Here is a 22,954-nt window from a genome sequence, read left to right as displayed (position 1 = left end):
CATATATATTATACATGTGTATATGTGTATGCATAATATATATATGTGTGTGTGTATGTATATGTGTATGTATACATATGTATATATGTGTGTATATATATAATTTATATATATATATGTATTATTTCCTTCGGCTATGATGCTGAGTATATATATATATATATATATATATACTCAAATGCCATTTGTGTATATACAAATGGCATTATATATATATGTATATATATATACATAAATACATACACTCAGCATCACAGCGGAACGAATAATGCCATTTGTTTCACAGGACAAACCTAGAAGACAGGCTTTTTTCTTTTTTTAAGATTTTATTTATGGGTGCCTGGGTGGCTCAGTGGGTTAAGCTGCTGCCTTCGGCTCGGGTCATGATCTCAGGGTCCTGGGATCAAGTGCCACATCGGGCTCTCAGCTCAGCAGGAAGCCTGCTTCTCTCTCCTTCTCTCTCTCTGCCTGCCTTTCTAACTACTTGTGATCTCTGTCAAATAAATAAATAAAACCTTTAAAAATTTTTAAAAATGATTATATTTATTTATTTGACAGAGAGAGATATCACAAGTAGGCAGAGAGGCAGACAGAGAGAGAGAAGCAGGCTCCCTGCTGAGCAGCGAGCCTGATGTGGGCTCAATCCCAGGACCCGGAGATCATGACCTGAACCAAAGGCAGAGGCTTAACCCACTGAGCCACCCAGGTGCCCCTAGAAGACAGGTTTCTAACTTAAATTGAAACCCTGCCTTGGCCTCTTGGGCCAACTTAATAGTCTAAATTTCTGCATGCACCTTTCCATGAAGGATGGATGAAACTCTTCTTTGTACATGTGTACAATACAAATTGTTTCCAAGACTGGTAATCCCACCTTCTGGCACAACCACGCATGGGGACACATACACAACATCCAGGCACCTCTGTGAGGTCCTTAGGACGCACAGTGAGTGCACAGGCCATCAAGAACTGTGTCAGACTGCCCTGGTCCCCTCATACTGATTCACTGTCCTCAAATTCTTTTAAAACTCTGAAGACCTGGCAAAATCCTTGGAATTGATTTTGAACATAAGTCCTTCCTCTTTCCAAGTGGCTCACCTTCTGAATAATGCTGATATTCCATTCCAATCGAAACTCATGCCCTATGCATTGGCTTTTCAAAGGAATGGCAACCAGCTTGGGTTTTTGGATAACAAAATTGTAGGATCCTTCAGCACAGTGATCAGGAAGAACTGTGATGATTTGTGGTGCAACTTAGTAAATTCATTGAAGTGGCATATGGTTGGGACTTGTGCTCAGAAAGAACCACACTTTTTTCTTATTTTTATATATTTTATTTGAGAGGGTGCCTGGGTGGCTCAGTGGGTTAAAGCCTCTGGCTTCAGCTCAGGTCATGGTCTCAGGGTCCTGGGATTGAGCCCTGCATTGGGCTCTCTGCTCAGCAGGGAGCCTGCTTCCTCCTCTCTCTCTGCCTGCCTCTCTGCCTACTTGTGATTTCTGTCTGTCAAATAAATAAATAAATTCTTAAAAAGAAACAAAACAAAAACAAGAAACAGATCTATAAATATCTATTTTATTTTGAATAAAGTTCATGGATAATCCTAAGAAATATAAAAATTCCAAGATGACACACATTCCACACTCTAATCTGTTGGTCTGTAACAATCTCCCATTACAGGCAGAAGAAAAGAGGTTCCCAGGTGAAAGTCCAAGTGTCTTATGCCTCATGTCATAACAAACACCATAAACTTCTTCATCACACTAATTCCACTTCTCAACAACCCACCCCCAACTGATACAGGGAGACGCTGCACATGCTGTGGGTTTGTGTTGGACACTCTGAGCATAGGACATGCCAGTGTCTTCAAGGAACATCTAGCATAGCTTCCTGATCCTTGGCCATAGAAGGAGACATCTGTTTTCCTGTACAATGAACTTATTTGTCCTCTACCCAAGAGTCAGATGCGTTCATTATATTCCCAAGCTTTTTTATACACAAACATGAGTGGAATGACAAGTACAACTAAAATATCAATCAAGGAAATGCTTGTGCAGATCACAACATCACCACATGACTTCAAGGAATAGTGATAAGTCTGCAGAAGGCACATATATGAATGTATGATTTGGGGCAGATATCCACAACAGCAATCAATATGTTTTCCTTCATGATCTTTTGCTGATCACCTGGCAGAGATATACAGTCACATGCAGTGTAGATCACAAAGTCAATGTACCTGGAAGATTTGACTTTAGGATGCTTCTGACCATCAGCCATAGGACCACTTGTGAGGGTCTGGAAGACCCCCAAGATGCACACTGTGCCACCAGGGACACATCCCTGGCCACTCTGTCAACCTAACAAAGAAGTGTGCATCCAACGTCATGGCAGAAATCTTTCACCCAAAAGCTGTCAGTGTCAGTTGGACTCCATTACAGACGATGTCCAATGTTCCCCTGTTTGGCAGTAAAAGCTGTAGAACCTATCCTACCTCCAGTGAAGTAAAGACCAACAGTGGTACAACATCTATCAGGTTGCCATGGTTGCAGGGACAGTCTGCAACACAAAGCTTATGGCAAGTGCCCATGGCAAGTGCCCAACTCCTGGAGGCATGTCTGCTGTGGGAAAACAGGAATAATCATTCATCTGAGCACAGAGGCCCATGCATGATCTATGACACCAAACTGAAATTGGGTGTCTGGTCCTGAGAGGCTGCTAACACCACTAGAGGAAGAATACATAGAGAGTAAGTCAACAAAGAAGTCAGCATCTAAGATCTTGCCTGTGTGAATCTATATCAAGACATGACTTGTGTAGGGAAGCCTGGGTGGCTCAGTCAATTAAACTTCTGCCTAAAAACTGGATCCTGATGCAGGAGGTTCCTGGAATAGAGCCTTGCCTGGGGCTCCCTGCTCAGTGGGGAGTCTGCTTGTCTCTCTGTCTCTGGCCCTCCCCTGAACTTGTGTTCATTCTCTCTCTCAAAGAATAAAATCTTTAGAAAAAAATGATTTGTGTAAGGAAATGGGACGAAAACATAGTTTAACTTCTCCAGAATACATTTCAATCTGTTAGACATGTTGGGGGAAAAAATAGAGAACGTCAGACACTAAGGAAACCACAGAGGACAGTAATTTATAATCCATTTCTGACTTAAATTTTACACAAAATGATGTGTTTATAGAGAAACACAAAGGATTCAGTCTCTGTGGTAGGGTAGAAGAAACAATTTCTAAGATGAAGGGTGAAATGAAGAATGAGATTACAATAAAATTCAACTTTTCTGCATCACAAGCTCAAAAGATAGCAATAGAGGTAGACTGAGACAGGGGGACAAAAGACTCATTCTCACAATATATAGCCCTACAAAGATTGAAGAAAAAAGTGTAATAAAAAAATGACCACAGGAACTCATTAGACACCTTGTAGAAGAGATTATCCCATGGTTCACGTCCAACTCTAAAATAACAGAGAAAGACAACACCAGCAACAAAGCAAATAAAACCCAGACTTAGTATCATCATGTGTGAACCAGGAAACCAACATCAAAATCACATAACCTACCAAAATGTGGACAAACCAGAATCCCCATGCGCTGCTGGTGGATGTGAAAATGGGCACAAGTGTTAGAGAAAGAACATGGTAGCATCTATTAAAGCTGAACATATCTAACCTATTTACCAACAATCCGGTCCCATATAAACAGCCAGGAGATATGCATGCACGTTCTAGTAAAAAACAAATTACATATTTTACATACCAGTACCATTTATGACAGTCTGCACTGAGAACCCTTTCCCCCCATTAACAGTACAATGATGCAATCACTTGGTATTCATACAATGGAATTGGAGCAATGCATTTTTCTTCTCCTTTTCCTTCTCCTTCTTAAGGTTTTATTTGTTTACATGAGAAAGTGCTACACATCACTTGGAATCAGGGAAATACAAATCAAAACCACAATGAGATATCACCTCACAGCAGTCAGAATGACTAAAATTAACAAGTCAGGAAATGACTAATGCTGGCAAGGATACAGGGAAGGGGGAATCTTCCCACACTGTTGCTGGGAATGCAAGCTGGTGCAGCCACTCTGGAAAACAGTATGGAAGTTCCTCAAAAAGTTGAAAATAGAGCTACCCTACTACTGAACAATTGCACTAGTGGGTATTTACCCTAAAGATACAAGTGTGGTGATCCGAAGGGGTACGTGCACCTGAATGCTTTAGCAGCAATATCCACAATAACCAAACTATGGGAAGAACCTAGATGTCCATCATCAGATGAATGGATAAACAAGATATGGAATATGTATATAATGGCATACTATGTAGCCATCAAAGCAATGAAATCTTGCCATTTGCAATGATGTGGATGGAAGTAGAGGGTATTATGCTGAGCTAAGTTAGTCAACCAGAGAGGGACAATTATCATATGATCTCTCTGATATGAGGAACATGAGAGGCAGGGTGGGGGGTCATGGGGGTTGGGAAGGAAAAACTGAACCAAGATGGGATGAAGAGGGAGACAAAGCATAGGAGACTCATAATCTCACAAAACAAACTGAGGGTTGTGGCGGGGTGGGAGGGTAGGGCAAGGGTGGCTAGGTGATGGGCACTGGGGAGGGTATGTGCCATGGTGAGTGCTGTGAAATGTATAAGCCTGATGATTTACAGACCTGTGTACCTGGACAAATAATACATTATATGTTAATTTAAAATAAGTGTGTGTGTGTGTGTATATATGTATATATATTTTATATATGTATATGAATACTTCATTTGTTTATTTGTCAGAGAGAGAGCACACAGTGAGGGGTGTGCAGGCAGAGCAGGCAGAGGGAGAAGCAGACTCCCTGATGAGCAAGGAGACCCATTCAGGACTGAATCTCAGCACCCTGGGATTATGACCTGAGCTGAAGGCAGATGCGTCACTGATTGCGACAACCAGCCTTCCAGGGACCCGTCCATTCTAATGAATGATGCACAGTAATACATGGGAATACACATCAACTCACAAATAGACAGAAACAAACCCAAATACAAGAGTCCCCACTGCCTGACTCCATTTATGTAAAGTACAAAATGAGCACAGCAACCTCTTGCCTTACAGGTAAAAAGAGTGCCAAGTCTGGGGGAGGGTTACTGAGGAGCTCAGAGGGAATGTTACAGGACAGTACTCTATATTCTGATCTCACTGGCTTGGAGAGATGTGAACAGTTTGTGAAATTCCACTGAGTGGTTCACTTCTCTTATGCACATGTGACTTTACTTTAAAAACAAAAACGTACTCATGAAAACCAGATGTACAAAAATACATAAGCATCACCATGTCCATGTACTGACAGACTGAAATCACAGGTATGATGTAATGTCCTACCATGACTAGATTCGAAAAGCATGTTTAAGAAAATAAAAGTATGCCTTCATTTCTAGCTAAAGTAACGTTACTGAATGCATAATGGTCACAGAGAAGGACTGAAAGAAAGTTTATATTTTCTTAATCTGAACACACTAAAACACAAAACAGAAGTAGTAAAACAAAACAATAGGTAAGGTATGAAGTAAAACATTAAAATACATAGTCAATCCAAATCCCAACATCTCCACTGTAATATTAAACATGAATGAAACAAACGTTCCAGGTAACACTAAATGATGCTTCAATATATTTCACTGGCATTTTTCCTGTATCTATAACTCAAAAGAAAGGACTATCAAATTAAAAAGAAAGAAAGAAAGAAAGAAAGATGGAAAGAAAGAAAGAAACAATAATTCAGGTAGTGATAAGCAATCAATTAAGCAGCATGGCAACATAAACATCTCACAGAATAATCATTAACACGAAAGGCATTAGTCTCTGTTAACGTTATGGTTCAATATTTAAAAAATTCATGATTTAAACATTGTACCTCTTGGATGTCAAACATGCATATGTGCAAATGTATACACACATATATACAAATACATACCCACAAACACATGCATTCAGGGAAACATCTCTTTAGCCCAGGGAAGAGAAAACTGTTCCTCACAGAGGGAGGACCTCATCCAGATAGTGACAAAGCAGTTCCACCTTCGCTCAATGAGCAACTGTTCACATGAGACACACGTGCGTGATTCTCAATACAAAAGCGTGAGGCTGAAGCATCCCGGGACCCCAGAGACCAAGAAGGACAACCACAGAAGGGTAAGGAGCAATTTCACGTGGATCCCAGCGCGCGTTCCCCAGGCCAACACAGTGCGCCACTAGCAGGGACCAGAAGGAACTACAATGGCTTCAGGATAAAAGACAGCCCAGAGTGGACATCCAGCATTCCCCAAATGGCAAACCACTCCCTGGGTGGCCTAGTGAGAGCTCACCTCTCTGCCTCTCCACATCTGCCTTCAGCTTCCCGGGGGCGTCTGTACTGCGGGACCACTGGGGACCCTATGGACACGGAGAAGGTGGGCAGGGCTTACAGCAACCAGTGCTCAGATCATAGAGCTGCCAGACCAGACAGTGCTCCAACTTCTAATGGCAACGAATTAGAGATCCACGGGAATCTGCCTACTTGCAGAGAGGAAATGAACCTACCTGGCTAAGGAAATTTGTCAGCATCTATGACTGACTTAAGTATCCAGCCAACGCTTTGAACTAGAACATTCTCTGTTCTATGGGTAGCTTTGCAAGATCTAAGGCACTTCCCATGGCTGATCCTAGCCTCCAATACTGCCCCACTGGAAGCCTGAACAGAGACCCTAGACAACCTCAGAGCCTCTCTAACAGGCCTCTGGGGAGAAAACCAAGCCAGCAGCATGGACCAAGCACTGAGCATAACCTCTTGCTTTGCATGAGCAGGGAGCTTCCTCAGTGAACCTGAGCAGCCTCAGAGTGCAGCCTCTGGTCCTGCCAAGCAACAGAGAATGGCCTTTGGTCCTGCCACATGTGCAGCATCACCTCTGGCCCCAGCTGATCACAGAGTTGCCAGCATAGGTTTGGAAGGCACTCAGGAGTCCACACATACCCATGGACAGATGTCTAGCCCTCTGTGCTCATAGAGAATAATTTTATATCCAAAATGATCGCACATGTTTTACACCAGAAGCTGCCGAGTTCCATGGGATACCTCTAGAAGGAATGCCAAACAGTTGGCTATATTCAGATGATGGTGAATAGAACCACTCAAATTTGCCTTCTTGCCATTTCACTAAAGGAGAAGGCACAGATACAAGAGTGAGCAATTCCACAGTATTCCAATGAAAATTGGCATCAGATTACTTCCACGTTTCAAATGCACACGGGCTATTATTTTTAACAAGGTGCAGTATTCTCATTCAAACAGAGAGGATTCAGCATGAAACATGACTTGTGGGTGACTTTTTATCATTAAAAACAAAATCCAAAATATTCACTAGTGTCTGACACATTCCTCTGCATACAGCATACACTGTATGTCCCACAGGTTACTGATGAATTATCTACTATTAATGTGTTCAATGTTCGAGATTCCATGGATTAGGGCTAATACTACTGTCCTTTTACTGAAAGAAATGATTTAGATAAAGGAAGGTACAGGGAGCCTCTCACTATTGGTAGAGTCAGGGTTTGAATCTGGGTGTCCTACACAGGAACAGGAGGCACACAGAACATATACCGTTCTAGAAGGTGCCCGTGTTTGGGTTCTCTTTCCTCTTTGATACTCAATGGTTCACCCAGCCATCCACACACAAACAGCTTCCATGAATGGACACTTCAAAGTGAACATTCTAGCCCACACCACTAATATACAGGCTGAGTGGTTTTCTGGTTGAATCCTCGGAACTAGACACAAAAGATCAGACATCCAAGGTACAATACAGGAAAGGCCCAACACACAGGAGTCCACATTCTCTCCTGGAGAACCAAGTCGACACAACTGAGTATCTCACTACCTTATCCATGGGCTACTACCTTCCCTGAAGAACACAACTATGAATGTGTCCCCAGATGTAGGTTCTCAAGGTCTAGTCCCTAGACAGCCACCTGAGACTGGGTAAGAAAGGAAAGGTGGGGGGCTGTACCCCAGAGCCACCGACATGGTAATGCAAGGCTAGGCACAGCGACCCAAGATTTACAAGTGTCCTCGGTGATTCTGACCCAGGGCAGTTTGGACAACCTCTGCAGGAACTAAGTCCCAAGTCAACCCTGAGCTATTCCCACAGAAGTCACTCTCAGAAACCCTCTGTGCTTGTGGTCATGTTAGTGTTGGGACACACAGACACAACATACACAACACACATTTCCTTTATTCATTACTAAATCTGACTCTAACAGAGTCTGTCTTGGCTTCCTCCACTTCCAAGTCTCTCTTCTCTTCCAAATAATACCCATCTGAGGACAGAAACAGAAATAAGAACCACCAGGATTCTGCATCCCAATGGAGAAAATAATGGACCAAATAACCTTTTAGAATGCTCCAGAAACCAGTTAGGAGAACACAGCATGCCCACACAAGTACAAATGAAGTAGAGACATTGAAGAGACAAGGAAAAAATGGGACAGTTTCCCACAAGGCTGTTCACCCTAACTTCCATGGCAACACTATGAGAAAACTCCTTCCTCTCCTCAGTGCAGAGACAAATGAGTGACCTGAAGGTTCAATAATCTGAGTTTTCACCTGCCTGACATGGAAGACACAGAGAATGAGAGCACCTCTGGAGGCAGTGTGGTGGCTACTCAGGCAGAAGGCTAGCTTTTGCTCAAATAAGGAAGAGATGACAGAGCTGAAGGCAAAGGGAGAGGAGGGGAATCACTCGTTCTAAAGTAGTAACTCCCCTTCCTGAAACCAGGAAATTACTGTAACGCAGACTTGATAAAATGCCCAGGACATGTGTGATAGAACCCAAAACTGCATTATTAGTGTTTGCCTGAAGAAAGCAAGTTTGTCATTCTGGATCCACAGGCTATTTTCTTAAATTCCAAAATACCACTCAAAGATCACAAGGCATAAAAAGAAACAGAAGAATATGCTCCAATTAGAGGAACAAAATAAATCACCAAAACTAGCCCTAAGTTAATAAAGACTCATATATTGCCCCCCCCCAAAAAAAATTCACTGGGAAGAATTCAAATTACCATCATAAAGATCCTCATGGAGGAAGAAGAGAACATACACAGGTGATGAAACATAATTGGGAAAATGAAGCATAACCAAAATATAAACCCCAAAAGACAGAAAGTATAATATCTATGAACCAGAAATTGGGAGCCGATGATCTTTTTTTTTTTTAAAGATTTTATTTATTTATTTGACAGAGAGAAATCACAAGTAGATGGAGAGGCAGGCAGAGAGAGAGAGAGGGAAGCAGGCTCCCTGCTGAGCAGAGAGCCCGATGCGGGACTCGATCCCAGGACCCTGAGATCATGACCTGAGCCGAAGGCAGTGGCTTAACCCACTGAGCCACCCAGGCGCCCTCCTATAACAAGTCTTACATTAACTACAAACAAATCTTGTGATGCCAGGTAATCACAGCTAATGCCATTAGCTACTATTGATACAAGAAGTTACAATCAACCAGGGAGTGGGTTATGGAAGTACTGGAACAACAAGGACCAACTAAGAATTTATGACCCTGATCACATTGTTCCCTTCTGTAGAGAGAACATGTGGGAAGTTACGTAGGTGAGCGCATGACACATAGCACAGACCCTTTCTCAGTGCTACTCGACTTTATCGACCTAAGCCTTTTGTTTGGCTCTTCAGCCTTTAAAGGAGGCATAAGTCAGGGCCTGGTTTGATCCACGACCCCAACCATGCCGTGGCTTCCAACAAGGGGTCCCCATAAGGACAGGAGTGTGACCTCTGTGGACACAAGAGACAATTCAAGCTTGCTAAATTGTAATAGGATAAAGGGCAACACATGAACCCAGTGACAGATTGTAATTAACCCATCAAACACCACAGATGAAAAGAGACTTTTGAAACAGCATGGCAAATGTACTTCACCTTGTGCAAGAGCTCCTAGAAGGACATAGTGGGATTCCCAGCAGTCCCAACAAGAATGGGGCTGGTATAATGTATTCAGATACTGAAAGATAAAAAAATACTACCAAGAATACTTTACTGGGTAGAACACTTTTCCACAGATGTAGAAATGAAGACATTCCCAAGTAAAGACCCCTCTACATTTACCAGTAGATCTGTCCTAGAAGAACCATTAAAGGAACGCTCTCAATGAAATAAAAGGATTCTACTGAGAAACCGAAACCACACGAGAACACAGAGCTCTCCGCTGAGCATAAATATGTAGAGAATTACACAAACCTGCAGTGTTGTAATGAGATATCAATCAGTTTATTTCTGCTACAGTATTTTTTTAAGATTTCTGTATTTATTTATTTGACAGACAGAGATCACAAGTAGGCAGAGAGGCAGGAAGAGAGAGAGAAAGAGAAAGAGAGAGAGAGGAGAAAGCGGGCTCCCTGCTGAGCAGAGGGCCCAAGGCAGGGTTCAATCCCAGGACCTTGAGATCTGACCTGAGGCGAATGCAGAGGCTTAACCCACTGAGCCACCCAGGCCCCCACAGTTTTGTTAAAAAAAAAAAAAAGTGTAAAAATCATCAATGTAGGTCATATAGTACACAACAAAAAGAATCTGTGACATCAGTAGCAAAGTGGGTGCAGGGGTGGGGACAGGAAGAATTCCATATCTATGGAATTGACACTATGAGTTTTAAATGGTTCAATTTACAGCTAAGCTGTTTTAAGGAATCTCTAAGGAAACCACAATGAAAATACTCACAGAACACACAAAAGCCAATGAGAAAGTACCAGGGCCTACCATGGGTATTAATGCCACAATTAAAGATAAAATGTATGTTTTGAATTTCATACAGAAACATGATACAGAGGTATAAAATGCTTCAGAATTACTATGAATTCTAAAAGTCTTTCTCTCATGCAGAGAGAATAAAATTCACCAACAAATACATGGTAAAATTAAGTCTATCTTTCTTTTTTGAAGTTTTTATTTATTTATTTGACACAGGCAGAGAGAGATCACAAGTAGGCAGAGAGGCAGGCAGAGAGGGGGGAAGCAGGCTCCCCGCTGAGCAGAGAGCCTGGTGCGGGGCTTGATCACAGGACCCTGAGATCATAACCCAAGCCAAGGCAGACACTCAACTTACTGAGCCACCCAGGCACTCCAAAATTAACTCTACCTTGATGACAACTCATCAAGACATAGTACAACATTCACTGACCACTCCGCAAGGAAAGAAAAAGTAGGGGTCACATGGTAAATATGTGTGACATACAAACACAAGACAAAGACACACATAATTTACTGGCAAAAAGCATAAAGCCCATTCATTTTGAGTTATACTCATATAGTCCTGAAATATACTGAGCTGAAAATTCTCTTCCTGTAACAAATAAATTAATATTTGGGGTTAAATTCTAATACATTCTGAGCAAAGTAGAAGAAAAAGCTCATGATTAGTTTCCAATGAAGCAACATTGCATTACTGAACACAAGGATATTTCAAAATGGAGGTCTGGGGTACATGGGGGCTCAATCAGTCAAGCAGGTTCCTTCAGTTCGGGACATGAGCTCAAGGTTATGGGATCCAGCTCCACAATGAGCTCCCTGCTCAGCAGGAAGTCTGCTTCACCCTCTTCTTTTACCTTTTCCCCACTCATTCTCTCTCTCTGTGCGACTCAAAGAAATATTTTTTTTAAGATTTTATTTATTTAATAAATAAAGAGATCATCAGTAGGCAGAGGCAGGCAGAGAGAGAAGAGGAAGCAGGCTCCCCGCAGAGTAGAGAGCCGACGCGGGGCTCGATCCCAGAACCTTGGGATCATTATCTGAGCAAAAGGCAGAGGATTTAACTCACTGAGTCACCCAGGTTCCCCAAGAAATAAAATTTTTAAACAAACTATATGGAAATATTACTAACTGTCTAATTCACTTCTTATAAACACATGTCCATGTTATATCAGGACATTTGATGTAAAAAATTCAGAGATATATCTCATGTAAAACTAATGAAAAAGTGAAAACACACATGATGAAGTCACAAGAAGTTCACACAAGAGAGAATCAAATGATGATGCAATTATTAAAAAAACAAAGTAATAAATGAGACTTTATTAAAGTCTACAAGTTCAAGTTCTAAATGTGCTAGTTCCCCAGTAGCATTTGTTATGTAGGAATTCTAGGAAACAAATAGAGACATTACATTACTTCCCCACTGAGGAATGGAACTCATAGAGTAGAAATTTCTATATGTAAAAAAAGAAAGAAAGAAAAAGAAAAAGGAAAAGGACTTTTGAAGGGAAATAAAGCAGTACATTTTCTCATTTTAGGGTGGTGCTTTGTTATCTGAAGTTACTGAAACTCAATTTTGTAAGACTAAGATTAAACCCTCCATAATATTAGAAAGCAAAAGCCAGAAAACATTAAAAATCTGTCTCCAGTGTTCCAGGAATTTCCCCACCAAACCCCAGTGTGCATACAACTACGCTGATCTACTTGTCCCATGATGAAAACCAGAATTGACAAAGTCTGTAGCGTACAGGTCCTCAGAAATAGGATGACTTCCCCAGGGCCCTCACAGCAATGGAGGAGGATTATGGAGGCCCTCCCACTCCAAGGAGAGTCTACTGGCCCTCCCTGTGGATGTGACAGACCATCACTGAAGCTGAAGGAGAATCCCTAAAGAACGCAAGAACTTGATAATATTAGAGAGCAGACGTTCCTCTGGGAAAGAGAGAGACATAAAACTGGGCAAGTCTCCAACTGACATTCCTTCAAAGAGAACTAATCAAACCACTGGTTAAGGTCTACCTTCCTCCCTCAGACTTGGATCTCCCCTCTGTCATCTGCCTCAATCATTCCCACATACCTGGATGGAAGCCTCCAGTCTCCTTTCTCTTCACATCCCAGAGCTGCTTCTCTTGCTCCAAAAACATGATCAAGACTGGCTTTGACAGAAGGAGACCTGTTTATGAGAAAAAAGGAAAATGACTATTGCTGTCAATTCTAACTTTCCATCAGGCTTGGGTTCAGCGAAGAGGGGACACTGTAGAATTCTAGAAAATGGTTTCCCAAAAGCTATGACCCAACAGTCCCTTTAGAACATATTGGAGGCATTTACAATGTTCACATCCTGACCTCCACTTCCAAGTAGTAGACATGGTAATAAGAAGAGGAAATTTCAGTTTAAGATGTGAGAAGCACCATTCTATGCCACTAAGTGTTTAGAATTGCCACTCAACTATATCAGGGTTGATGTTACCTTGAGGAAGGAGAAGCCAAGGCTGAAAAGGAAGCATCATGAAGATTTTTCTCTCCATCTACAAGCCCCTACTTATTTCCCTTTCTGCCTGGATCTGATTTCACCTCATTCAAAGTGAAATCTCCCAAGAGACAGTCTTCACAAGAAGAACAAAACCCTCAGTGAGGGTTGGGAAATCTGGAAAGAGTCTTCCTAACCCAAGAAGAGGAGGTGTCCATAGTTCTCCAGCTTCATATCCCTGTACAGTTCCTGCTGAGAGTGGGCCAGGCATCCCCACTCCTCCTCAGAGAATTCTATGGCCACATCCCTGAAGGACAGCTGTCCCTGTAATAAAAAAACACAGTCACCAAGTGGCCATTGACACAGTTCACGATGGTCCCTAAAATGAAACAGAAAGTGTCACCACCTAGAACCAGATTGGACCTTTCCTTCTCTCTGACATGGGTGTGGAGTTAAAGAAAAACCTATGTGGCAAGGAGCTGCCTGGTTGAGAACTTTCACTCCCAGAATTCAACTCTATCGACTACACAGAGATGACAACCCTCCTTGTCCAGTGCAAAGTATTGGGATGTGGGAGAAGAGCCAATGGTCAAGAAATTCCTGACAAGTTTCTGATGTGAAATACTGGGCTTCTGGAGTGAATAATGAAGGAATTGTTGAGATACCTGTGGTACAAACACTGTGGTCCTAATGCAAGGGGAGAGGAACGGGAGCAGTGACTGGTTCAATGCTTTCAGGTGGGGAGGAGGTGAGGGATAGCAGGAGGCTCTAAGGAATTTGGAAGCAAGTTTCCAGGACCCTCAGGGCCTCCCAGCTGGAGTTTTGAAAAGGCCACTCACTATTTAGCAACACTTTAGTCAGGAGACCCTCCAGATATCTATCAGTGGGCCACAACCCTGAAGGATGATGGCCAAGCTACATTTGGGAAATAGAGTTCAAGAAGTTTCCAAAGCAATTTTCATATGTTAAAGAGGAATTACAAGGTCCTAGAGGTCTGGCTAGTGTCAAGTTAAGGCTGCTTTTTGCATCCAACAAAATATTAACCTTGAGGCAGTTGTGGGTTCCCTGAGGAATGTCCTACTCTGCCTTTCTCAGGTATTTATCAACAGACTGGAGGGGTGCATGGGTGGCTCAGTAGGTTAAGCCTCTGCCTTCAGCTCAGACATGATCCTTGGGATCTGGGATCAGGAGATGCACATTGGACTCTGCTCATCAGGGAGCCTGCTTCCCCTCTCTGTCTGCTGCTCTGCCTAATTGTGATCTCTCTGTCAAAAAAATAAATAAATAAATAAATAAATATTAAAAAAAAAAAAAACAGACTTGAAGTTGATGGAAATTTAATTTTATCCACACATCTTTTGACTTTGTTCTCCTCATCAGAAAGCCTAAGCAAGGGGTCCCTGGATAGTTCAGTTGTTTAAGGGTCTGCCTTCAGCTCAGGTCATGATCCCAGAATCCTGGGATGGAGGCCTGAGTTAGGCTCCCCACTCAGTGGGGAATCTGCTTCTCCCTCTTCCCCTTTCCTCAGTCATGTGCTCTCTCTCTCTCAACTGAGAAAATGTTTAATCCAAAAAAAAAAAAAAAAAAAGAGAGAGAGAAAGAGAGAGAGAGAGAGTCAGAGACAGAGAGAAACCTACAAGTAAGAGAAACTGAGATGAATGAAGTTTATACCTGAAATGGGATAGTTCCTGCATATTCCTCAGTATCCTAAGTTCCTTACAAATGACAGGAGAGAAAATAGGAATATTATAGGGGAGGATCTGGCAGACAGCACCAAGCCAATAAAAGAAGTTTACATCAGCTCAATGGAAACAAACTGCTTTCAGTACCTAAGGACACACCACTGCTGGTGCTTTTCTGTAGACTGTAGACTGGAAACAGGAAGTCAGAATATAAACCTAATTTTGGAAATACACTGGATATACATACTCAATTCAATCACTATAGGATCTGTAGAGGCTGCTTTTAGGTAAGCAGGCTTGAGCAAAGGAGTGGAGCGAGGGCCCCCAGTGACCACTTGGCTGAGTCCAGACAGGCCCAGCGGGGGACCCACCTTAACATTCCCAAGGCTGTAATGAACCAATGGGCTTCTGAAACCAAGTATGATGACCAAAACTGGGAAGGTTCCACATGTTCCCCATACCTCCCCTTTAAGAAACACCCCTACTCACTGTTCCTTGCAGACAAGCTCTCTTGTGCCCTTCTGCCTGCTGGTCTTTTAGGTATTCAATTAACTTCTCCAGCCTTTGTCCTGCCTCGGGGGAATTCTGACAGTGCTGCGGGATGGGCTTCCAGCCAATCACGGACCCTCGTCTTGGGGCCCCAGGCAACTGACAGAGACACTACACTGAGACAGCACAGTGTCCCTGTGCTAGAAATAGCCAGTTTAGTCTTTTTAAAATTTTAAATCCTAAAGATTTATGTAATTTTTTTTTCTTTTTAAGATTTTATTTATTTATTTGACAGACAGAGATCACAAGTAGGCAGAGAGGCAGCAGAGAGAGAGGAGGAAGCAGGCTCCATGCCAAGCAGAGAGCCCGATGTGGGTCTTGATCCCAGGACCCCGAGATCATTACCTGAGCCCAAGGCAGAGGCTCAACCCACTGAGCCACCCAGGTGCCCCTATATAACCTTCTTTTTAAAGATTTTATTTATTGGAATGCCTGGGTGGCTCAGTAAGTTGGGCATCAGCCTTTGGCTCAAGAATGTCTCTCACACCGGTGGGGGGTTTCCTTGCTCAGCAGGGAGCCTTCTCCCTCTGCCCACTGTTCACCCTACTTGTGCTCTTACTCTTTTCTTACAAATAAATACAATTGTTTAAAAAGATTGTATGTCTTTCAAAGAGAGTGAGAGAGAGAGCACAAACAGGTAGAGGAGCAGCAGGAGAGGAGGGTGCTGGCCGATTTTGGAGCTTGCTGTGGGGCTGGATCCCAGGGCCTCAAGTTCAGGACCTGAGCTGGAGGCAGAAAGCAGACTCTTAGCCAACAGAACCACCCTGGTCCCCAAGATTTATTTATACTTTAGAAAAGATGGAGGCTGGCAGAAGAGGGAGAAGAGAATGTCAAGTAGACTCCCCTTTGGGCACAGAGCCAGAAGTGAGGATACCAGCCCAGGACCCTGAGATCCCAACCTGAACTACGACCAACAGTCCAAGCTTAGTCGACTGAGATTTTCAGGTACCCTCCTCTAGTGGACTTTCACATGCTAAAGGTGGAGAGATGTACACACTCATATTTTTTTTTTAATTTTTTAAAGATTTTTATTTATTTATTTGATAGACAGAGAGAGATCACAAGTAGGCAGAGAGGCAGGCAGAGAGAGAGGGGGAAGCAGGCTCCCTGCCGAGCAGAGAGCCCGATGCGGGGCTCGATCCCAGGACTCTGAGATCATGACCCAAGCTGAAGGCAGAGGCTTAAACCACTGAGCCACCCAGGCGCCCCCACACTCATATTTTAGAATGAGAACTTTCCACATTTTTCTGGACTCATGCCCACCACGTTCATATCTACATTTCCTTTCTCCCCGGCTGCACACAGCTGATTGAAAATCCAGATGAGCCCAAATGAGAAATGATTTCCCTCTCTGATATCCCAGGACCAGACCTCATTAGCCACAGGAATCCCGAACTTGACACCTTCCCCTCCGGATCTGCCACCAATGGAATATTGTCACTCCTCATGGGACTTTAATTCAAAGTGACAACAGCTGATGCCCTATCAAAGCCAGGTTTGGGACAGGACAAAATGCTCTGGGACATAGAGAAGCATTCTAAAGAACTAACCATGAGTATCACTTCTGGAAAACAGGTGAACACAGAAGCCAGAAGCACCCAGACTCAAGGCATCCCCATCTGCAGCTTCTAAACGCGAGGGTCTGCGGAGAAACAGAGGACACGGCTCCGCGGGGACACCAGGCTCACCTGAGAACCGGCCATTTCTGCCTTCACCTCCACCTCTAGATTCCGTCCTCATGAGGGATCTGTGGGAAATCACAGCTGCATCAGGAGAAAATGCCCTGAAATCCAGCACAAGAGCTCCTTCTCCTCACACTGCTTGCCCGCGGGCAGGACTTGGAGATGCAGAAAAGGCCCAACTTCCCAGTCCTTTGTGTCAGGAGCAGCTCAGAAACTGTGAGCTCCCGTGAGGACACCCATCCCTGCATTTTCCTCACCTGCTTTGTGGGGAGGGAGGGGTCCCCTCCCACCGCCACTCACAACTTCAGCATCAGCATCAGAACTGTGGGCTGCAGGGACCCGACTCTCCCAGACTCACGGAGCAGAGACCCTGTCACCTCTCCTGGACCAAAGCAGCAAATCCACTCTCAGAAACCCACCAAAAGCCCTCAGACTCCCCCCTGGCCTCCCTGAGAATCTCCTGGAGCCCTTAATTAACACAACAGTGTAGACAGAATCTGAGGGGGAGCCCAGTAGAGAAGATCCTTTCTGAAACTCCACAGGTGACCCTGCTGGGAAGGAACTGGGGAGGTGACCAGGTCAAGCAGGGGAACCAAGGCTGGGGCTGGGAGCAGAGTTTGAGCCCAGCCTTCTCCAACATCAGAGTTTTGGGAGACTGACACCCTCTCCCTCTTTCTGCTACACAAAGGGAAATACCTGACAGACTGAAATTTCCTGTATAAATGCAAATGTCTCTTTCAAAGTAACACAGGATTTCAGAGCTTTTCCTTTATCTGCCTTTGATTCAAAATACCCAGCCAAAAATAATGCTCAGGCCAAGAAGACATATTTTTGGGTAACAAAGAGCCCTTCAGTAGGTTTTTCTGTTCATAAGGACCTGCCACACAGTTGTCCACAGTCCATCTACTTTTTACCCTCCCATCAGCGATATACGAGAATTCTAATTCTCAGCATTCTCAGGAAAATTGGATGTTATCCTTTTTCTTTATTTTAGCCATTCCAGAAAACACTGAGTGCTTTCTCACTGTAAAGTATGCAGTTTTCTTACAACCTTTGTCTTGCTGACTGAATGAAAACCACTTGGAAAACATCAGGTTGAACAAAGAAAAAAGAAATTAATGCTTCAGTGAGACTCCATTTCCAAATAAGTAACCTTTCTCTTCTCCACAAACCTCTTCTCCTCACTTCTCAGCCCTTTGTTTCAGGAACCTGGTTCCACCCCAACAACATGATTAACAGCACTGGCAACACAGATAAAATTCTTCTGGAATTCGGACATAATCCAGTATTTTCCTACAAACCACAGCCCCTTCCTCTGCAGGTTTCATGCCCTGACCTGCTGAGGCCTCCTTGGCTGGCAAAGCAATGAAGCTCCCGCTGCCCTTGATCCCGAGTTCTGTCTGTACGTTCTGTTCCGGGTCTGAAGCATGGAGGTCAGTTCACACAACAGAATGAATGTGAGGAGAGGAATATTTGTTTTTCCTGCGCTGTTCTCAATGACATCAGACAGTTTCACTAGAAAAAACAAGTTCTTAAGTATGGGCATGAGAAAGACATGAGGCTCAAAGAGAAGGTGAGACTTCTGTGTCACTGTGACTTGAGGAGGAGGAAGTAGGACTTAGAATTCCCAAGGAGGGGATTGTATTCAGAGAAAGACTAAATATTTATGAAACAATGTTTGTCCCTCCAGGTGGACCACTTTTTTTTTTTTAATTCACTTTTTCACTTTTCAAAGATTGTTTATGCACCACACCCAGTGCTCCATGCAATACGTGCCCTCCTTAATACCCAACTTCAGGCTCACCCAACTTCCCACCCACCCCCTCCAAAACCCTCAGTTTGTCTCTCATGCTTCATCTCCCCTTCTTATGCCCCCCGACTAACTTGTCTGCATCATGCAATGTCCTCCATGTTATTCCTTATGCTCCACAAATAAGTGAAATCGTATGATAATTGACTCTCTCTGCTTGACTTAGTTCACTCAGCATAATCTCCTCCAGTCCTGACCATGTTGATACAAAAGTTGGGTATTCGTCTTTTCTGATGGAGGCATAATACACCATTGTATATATGGACCATTGTAGATATGGACCATATATACACCACCATACACACACACACACACACACACACACACATATGTGTGTGTGTGTGTGTGTGTGTGTGTGTGTATACATATATATGTATATATATATATATATATATGTATATATGGACCACATCCTCTTTGTCCATTCATGAGTTGAAGGTCATCTTGGCTTGTTGCTCACTTTGGTGACTGTAGCCATGGCTGCTATGAACATTGGAGTACAGATGGCCCTTCATTTCCCTATGTCTGTATCTTTGGGGTAAAGACCCAGGAGTGCAATTGCAAGGTCATAGGAAAGCTCTATTTCTAATTTCTCAAGGAATTTCCACACTGTTTTCCTACATGGCTGCACCAACTTGCATTACCACAAACAGTGTAAGAGGGTTCCCCTTTCTCCACATCCTCTGAAATACTTGGTGTTTCCTGTCTTGTTAATTTTGGCCATTCTAACTGGTGTAAGGTGGTATCCCAATGTGGTTTTGATTTGAATCTCCCTGATGGTTAATGATGACGAACATTTTTCATGTGTCTGTTCTAGGTAAGTCTTTTTTGTTTTTTTTAAGATTTTGTTTAATTATATGACAGAGAGAGAGAAATCACAAGTATGCAGAGCAGTAGGCACAAGAGGCAGAGGCGGGGGTTGGGGGGAGCAGGCTCCCTGATGAGCAGAGAGCCCCATGCTGGGCTTAATCTCAGGACCCTGGGATCATGACCTGAGTCAAAGGCAAAGGCTTTAACCCACTGAGCCACCCAGGTGCCCCTAGGCAACTCTATCAGTATCAACTGCTGTGGTGTCTGTGAGACTCAGAGGGTTGGGCTTCTGCCTTTGGCTCATGATCTCAGGGTCCTGGGATGGATCCCCATGTCAGGCTCCCTGCTCAACAGGGAACAAGCTTTCCCTTCTCACTCTGCCTACTAGAGAACTCCCTCTCTCTGTCAAATAAATAAATAAAATCTCTAAGAAATATATTTTATTTGAGATAATGAGAGAGGCATTTGTGGTGCTGGGTGGTGATGGGCAGAGGAGAGACAAAAACCAACTCACCACTGAGCAGGGAGCCTAATGCAGGGCTCATGACCTGAGCCTAAGGCAGATCCTTAATGACTGAGCCACCCAGACACCCCTAGTACTACATTCATGATGGCACTGAAGAAGGGAGGAAGGTTTGGCACAGAAGGGAAATAGCTTTCCTGAAGGATCTCCCAACCACACTGGATCTGACCTTGACTGGGGTTACCTACCTGGGAAACGAGGGAGCAACCGCAGCACATACCCAGCTGATCCAGCCTTTCCACTGTCCAGGTGGCTTCTTCATCTCAAACATATATTCTACCAGGTGACATCTTAAAGCTGCCCACATGACTGCATCATCAAACACCCTCCTCCATAACTTGTCATGGATCTAGGCAGGGAAGTACAGTCATCACTGACATCCAACAGCATTAGTCCTCAGGAAGACGCAGGAGGTCCATCAAATCATTAGGATAAGGCAGAACTTACCCACTCTTGAGAAAACCACATTAGCCATCTCTTCTCCCCATGACAAGTATTCATCAACTGACACAAGCAAGAGCTGCCTGTGCCTCTGCAGTGACTAAAGGTCCCTACCCACATGGGAAAAATTTACTCACATTTCCTTTTTATAAGTCTTGTCCTTCTCTCAAAGGATGGTGCCTTCCTCAAATTTCACTTAGATTGAATTCCCACATCCCTGTTCTAAATGCCTTAATACCCATTGGCTGTCCATCGGTCTAATCTCAATTAAGCATCTTCTGAAGACATGCTTTCCACAACACAGGTAAAAGAGAACAGTTGTGGTTCTGATGGAGCTAGAAAGAAAAGTGAGGGTTAACACAACTAGAGATCTGTAGATAGGTAGGTCATAAAACAAGTAGTAGTTATTTTTTTACATCTAGGAAGTCACGTGGGAAACTCAGCACAGTTGTCCTCCTTTACATGCTAACTCCTTCTCTTAAATATTTTTTTGTCTCTTCCTGGGCTACCACATCACTCCAATTGGGAAATATTTCTCTTTCTTATGGGGTATCTATGACATACATAACGTGGTCATATGCGCATGTGTACCTCACAGACACATGAAAACAACCCTCAATGCAGGATGTGGGGCACCTGCTTTCATTTGGGGCCAAGGGACAGTACTATAGAGTCACAAGTCTATGTCCAGAATATGTTATTCTGACTAAAACACACTTAGGGAAGCTCTGGTGGAGGGGGAGTCTTCTCTATGGGACATGGGAAGGAAGTCATTGGAAGAAAGGAGTGATGGTGGCTCACTAGGATAGAGTACAGATGTCATATGAGATGTTCCACTAATTTGTCACCCCATAGCATGCTGAGTTGGGAATGCACTAGTGAGAAAGGCTCCTGTCAGTACAAGGCCCTGACAACACTACTGGCTACACAAAATCAATGCCAAATAGCAGTATCATGGAGTACATGAGCTAAAACACCAATAATACCTCTATGTCACAAAGCTTGGTAATACACATAATACACAGTAATATCATCCTATTCACAAAGAGGAGAAAATCATAGCATAGACTGGGGAAAAATAATCACATATCCCTTAAACCTTCAGAGCACTGGGAAAATGGTGTCCTAGGTATATTGTTTTACTCCAGTACCAAAGAGGTGATTGATTTGATCAGATCCTACAACCCTCAATGAAATAGATGAACGCTAGACGTAGAATAGCACATCATTCATGACATACTCATATCCATATGTTAAACACCAGTGTTTTATTGAAGCACATAGGTGGCTCAGTGGGTTAAAGCCTCTGCCTTTGGCTCTGGTCATGATCCCAGGATCTTTGGGATCCAGCCCCACATTGAGCTCGCTGCTCCACCAGAGCCTGCTTCCTCCTCTCACTCTGCCTGGCTCTCTGCCTACTTGTGATCTCTTTCTGTCAACAAAATAATTAAAATCTTTTAAAGAAAAAACAGTTTTATTAATGAAAATACATTAATTTCATACATACACTGAGTAAGTAATACATATCAAATCCACTCTATTGTCTCCTTTTGAAATACAGAACACACCTATGCAAAAGTATTCAAGTGTTCTCATAAGGATGTGGGAGTACTTATTTCCAAAATTTCAGGATTGAGATACATTGCTCAAAAATGTGTATGTGCAGTCGTAGGGCATTGTATGGAATAGTTAGCTACCCTCCTGCAGTCATCTGTCAGGATTTTCTCATTTAACCACATCAAGTCATACTCTTTAACGATTGCACTTAGGAAGATACATTCAGAGTCCACTGCATGGCTACCTCTTTTTTCTTAAAGAACAATAAGGAAAATGTCCTATTTCTAATATTGAGGAAGTTCTTTAGTGTCAATACATGCAGAAGTGTGTGCTCTGAACACCTATCCCATGGAATCTTACATCAGTGTTATAACCGTAAGCACCATCTCCACTGAGATGTACTTCATATGTTGTAAATCATACAGTCCTCTTCCATGGAAAATTAGGTACAAATGAGTCCCACTTAATGGAGCAGGACATCTAATATCTTTGATGTAGCAACAATCAGCCCCATATTCTTATACACATGAGGAACAGAGAAATTTTCGAGAGTGATTTCAGAGGAAATACATTAATATTGTTAATCACAAATCTCAAATAGGGTTAATGTAAACATTTAAAAAGACTGAAATCCTTATATATA

At 43.1% G+C, this 22,954-nt stretch overlaps 2 protein-coding genes across 16 annotated transcripts in view; one reads left to right on the top strand and one right to left on the bottom strand.

Moving 5' to 3' along the window:
- Positions 1–22,954, top strand: part of LOC309852752 (uncharacterized protein) — a 642,676-nt gene that overhangs the window by 515,772 nt on the left and 103,950 nt on the right. The gene's annotated exons all lie outside the window — the stretch shown is intronic.
- Positions 1–22,954, bottom strand: part of LOC309852777 (KRAB domain-containing protein 5-like) — a gene marked incomplete at its 3' end in the record, with an annotated part of 579,551 nt that overhangs the window by 538,907 nt on the left and 17,690 nt on the right. For 13 of the 15 annotated variants that reach the window (XR_014305376.1, XR_014305377.1, XR_014305378.1 and 10 more), the window contains exon 2: positions 12,865–12,960. Coding sequence is in view for 7 of the 15 variants with exons in the window: in XM_082710064.1 (XP_082566190.1) it covers positions 12,865–12,960 (96 nt within the window). Of the gene's footprint in view, positions 1–12,864; positions 12,961–13,454; positions 13,474–22,954 lie in introns of those variants that run through there. The other 2 variants (XR_014305381.1, XM_082710068.1) reach the window with 2 other exon arrangements.

Source organism: Mustela nivalis (genome assembly GCF_964662115.1).
Source record: "Mustela nivalis genome assembly, chromosome: 18".
NCBI classification, from domain to species: domain Eukaryota; kingdom Metazoa; phylum Chordata; class Mammalia; order Carnivora; family Mustelidae; genus Mustela; species Mustela nivalis.
This window is presented reverse-complemented; position numbering and strand designations above follow the sequence as displayed.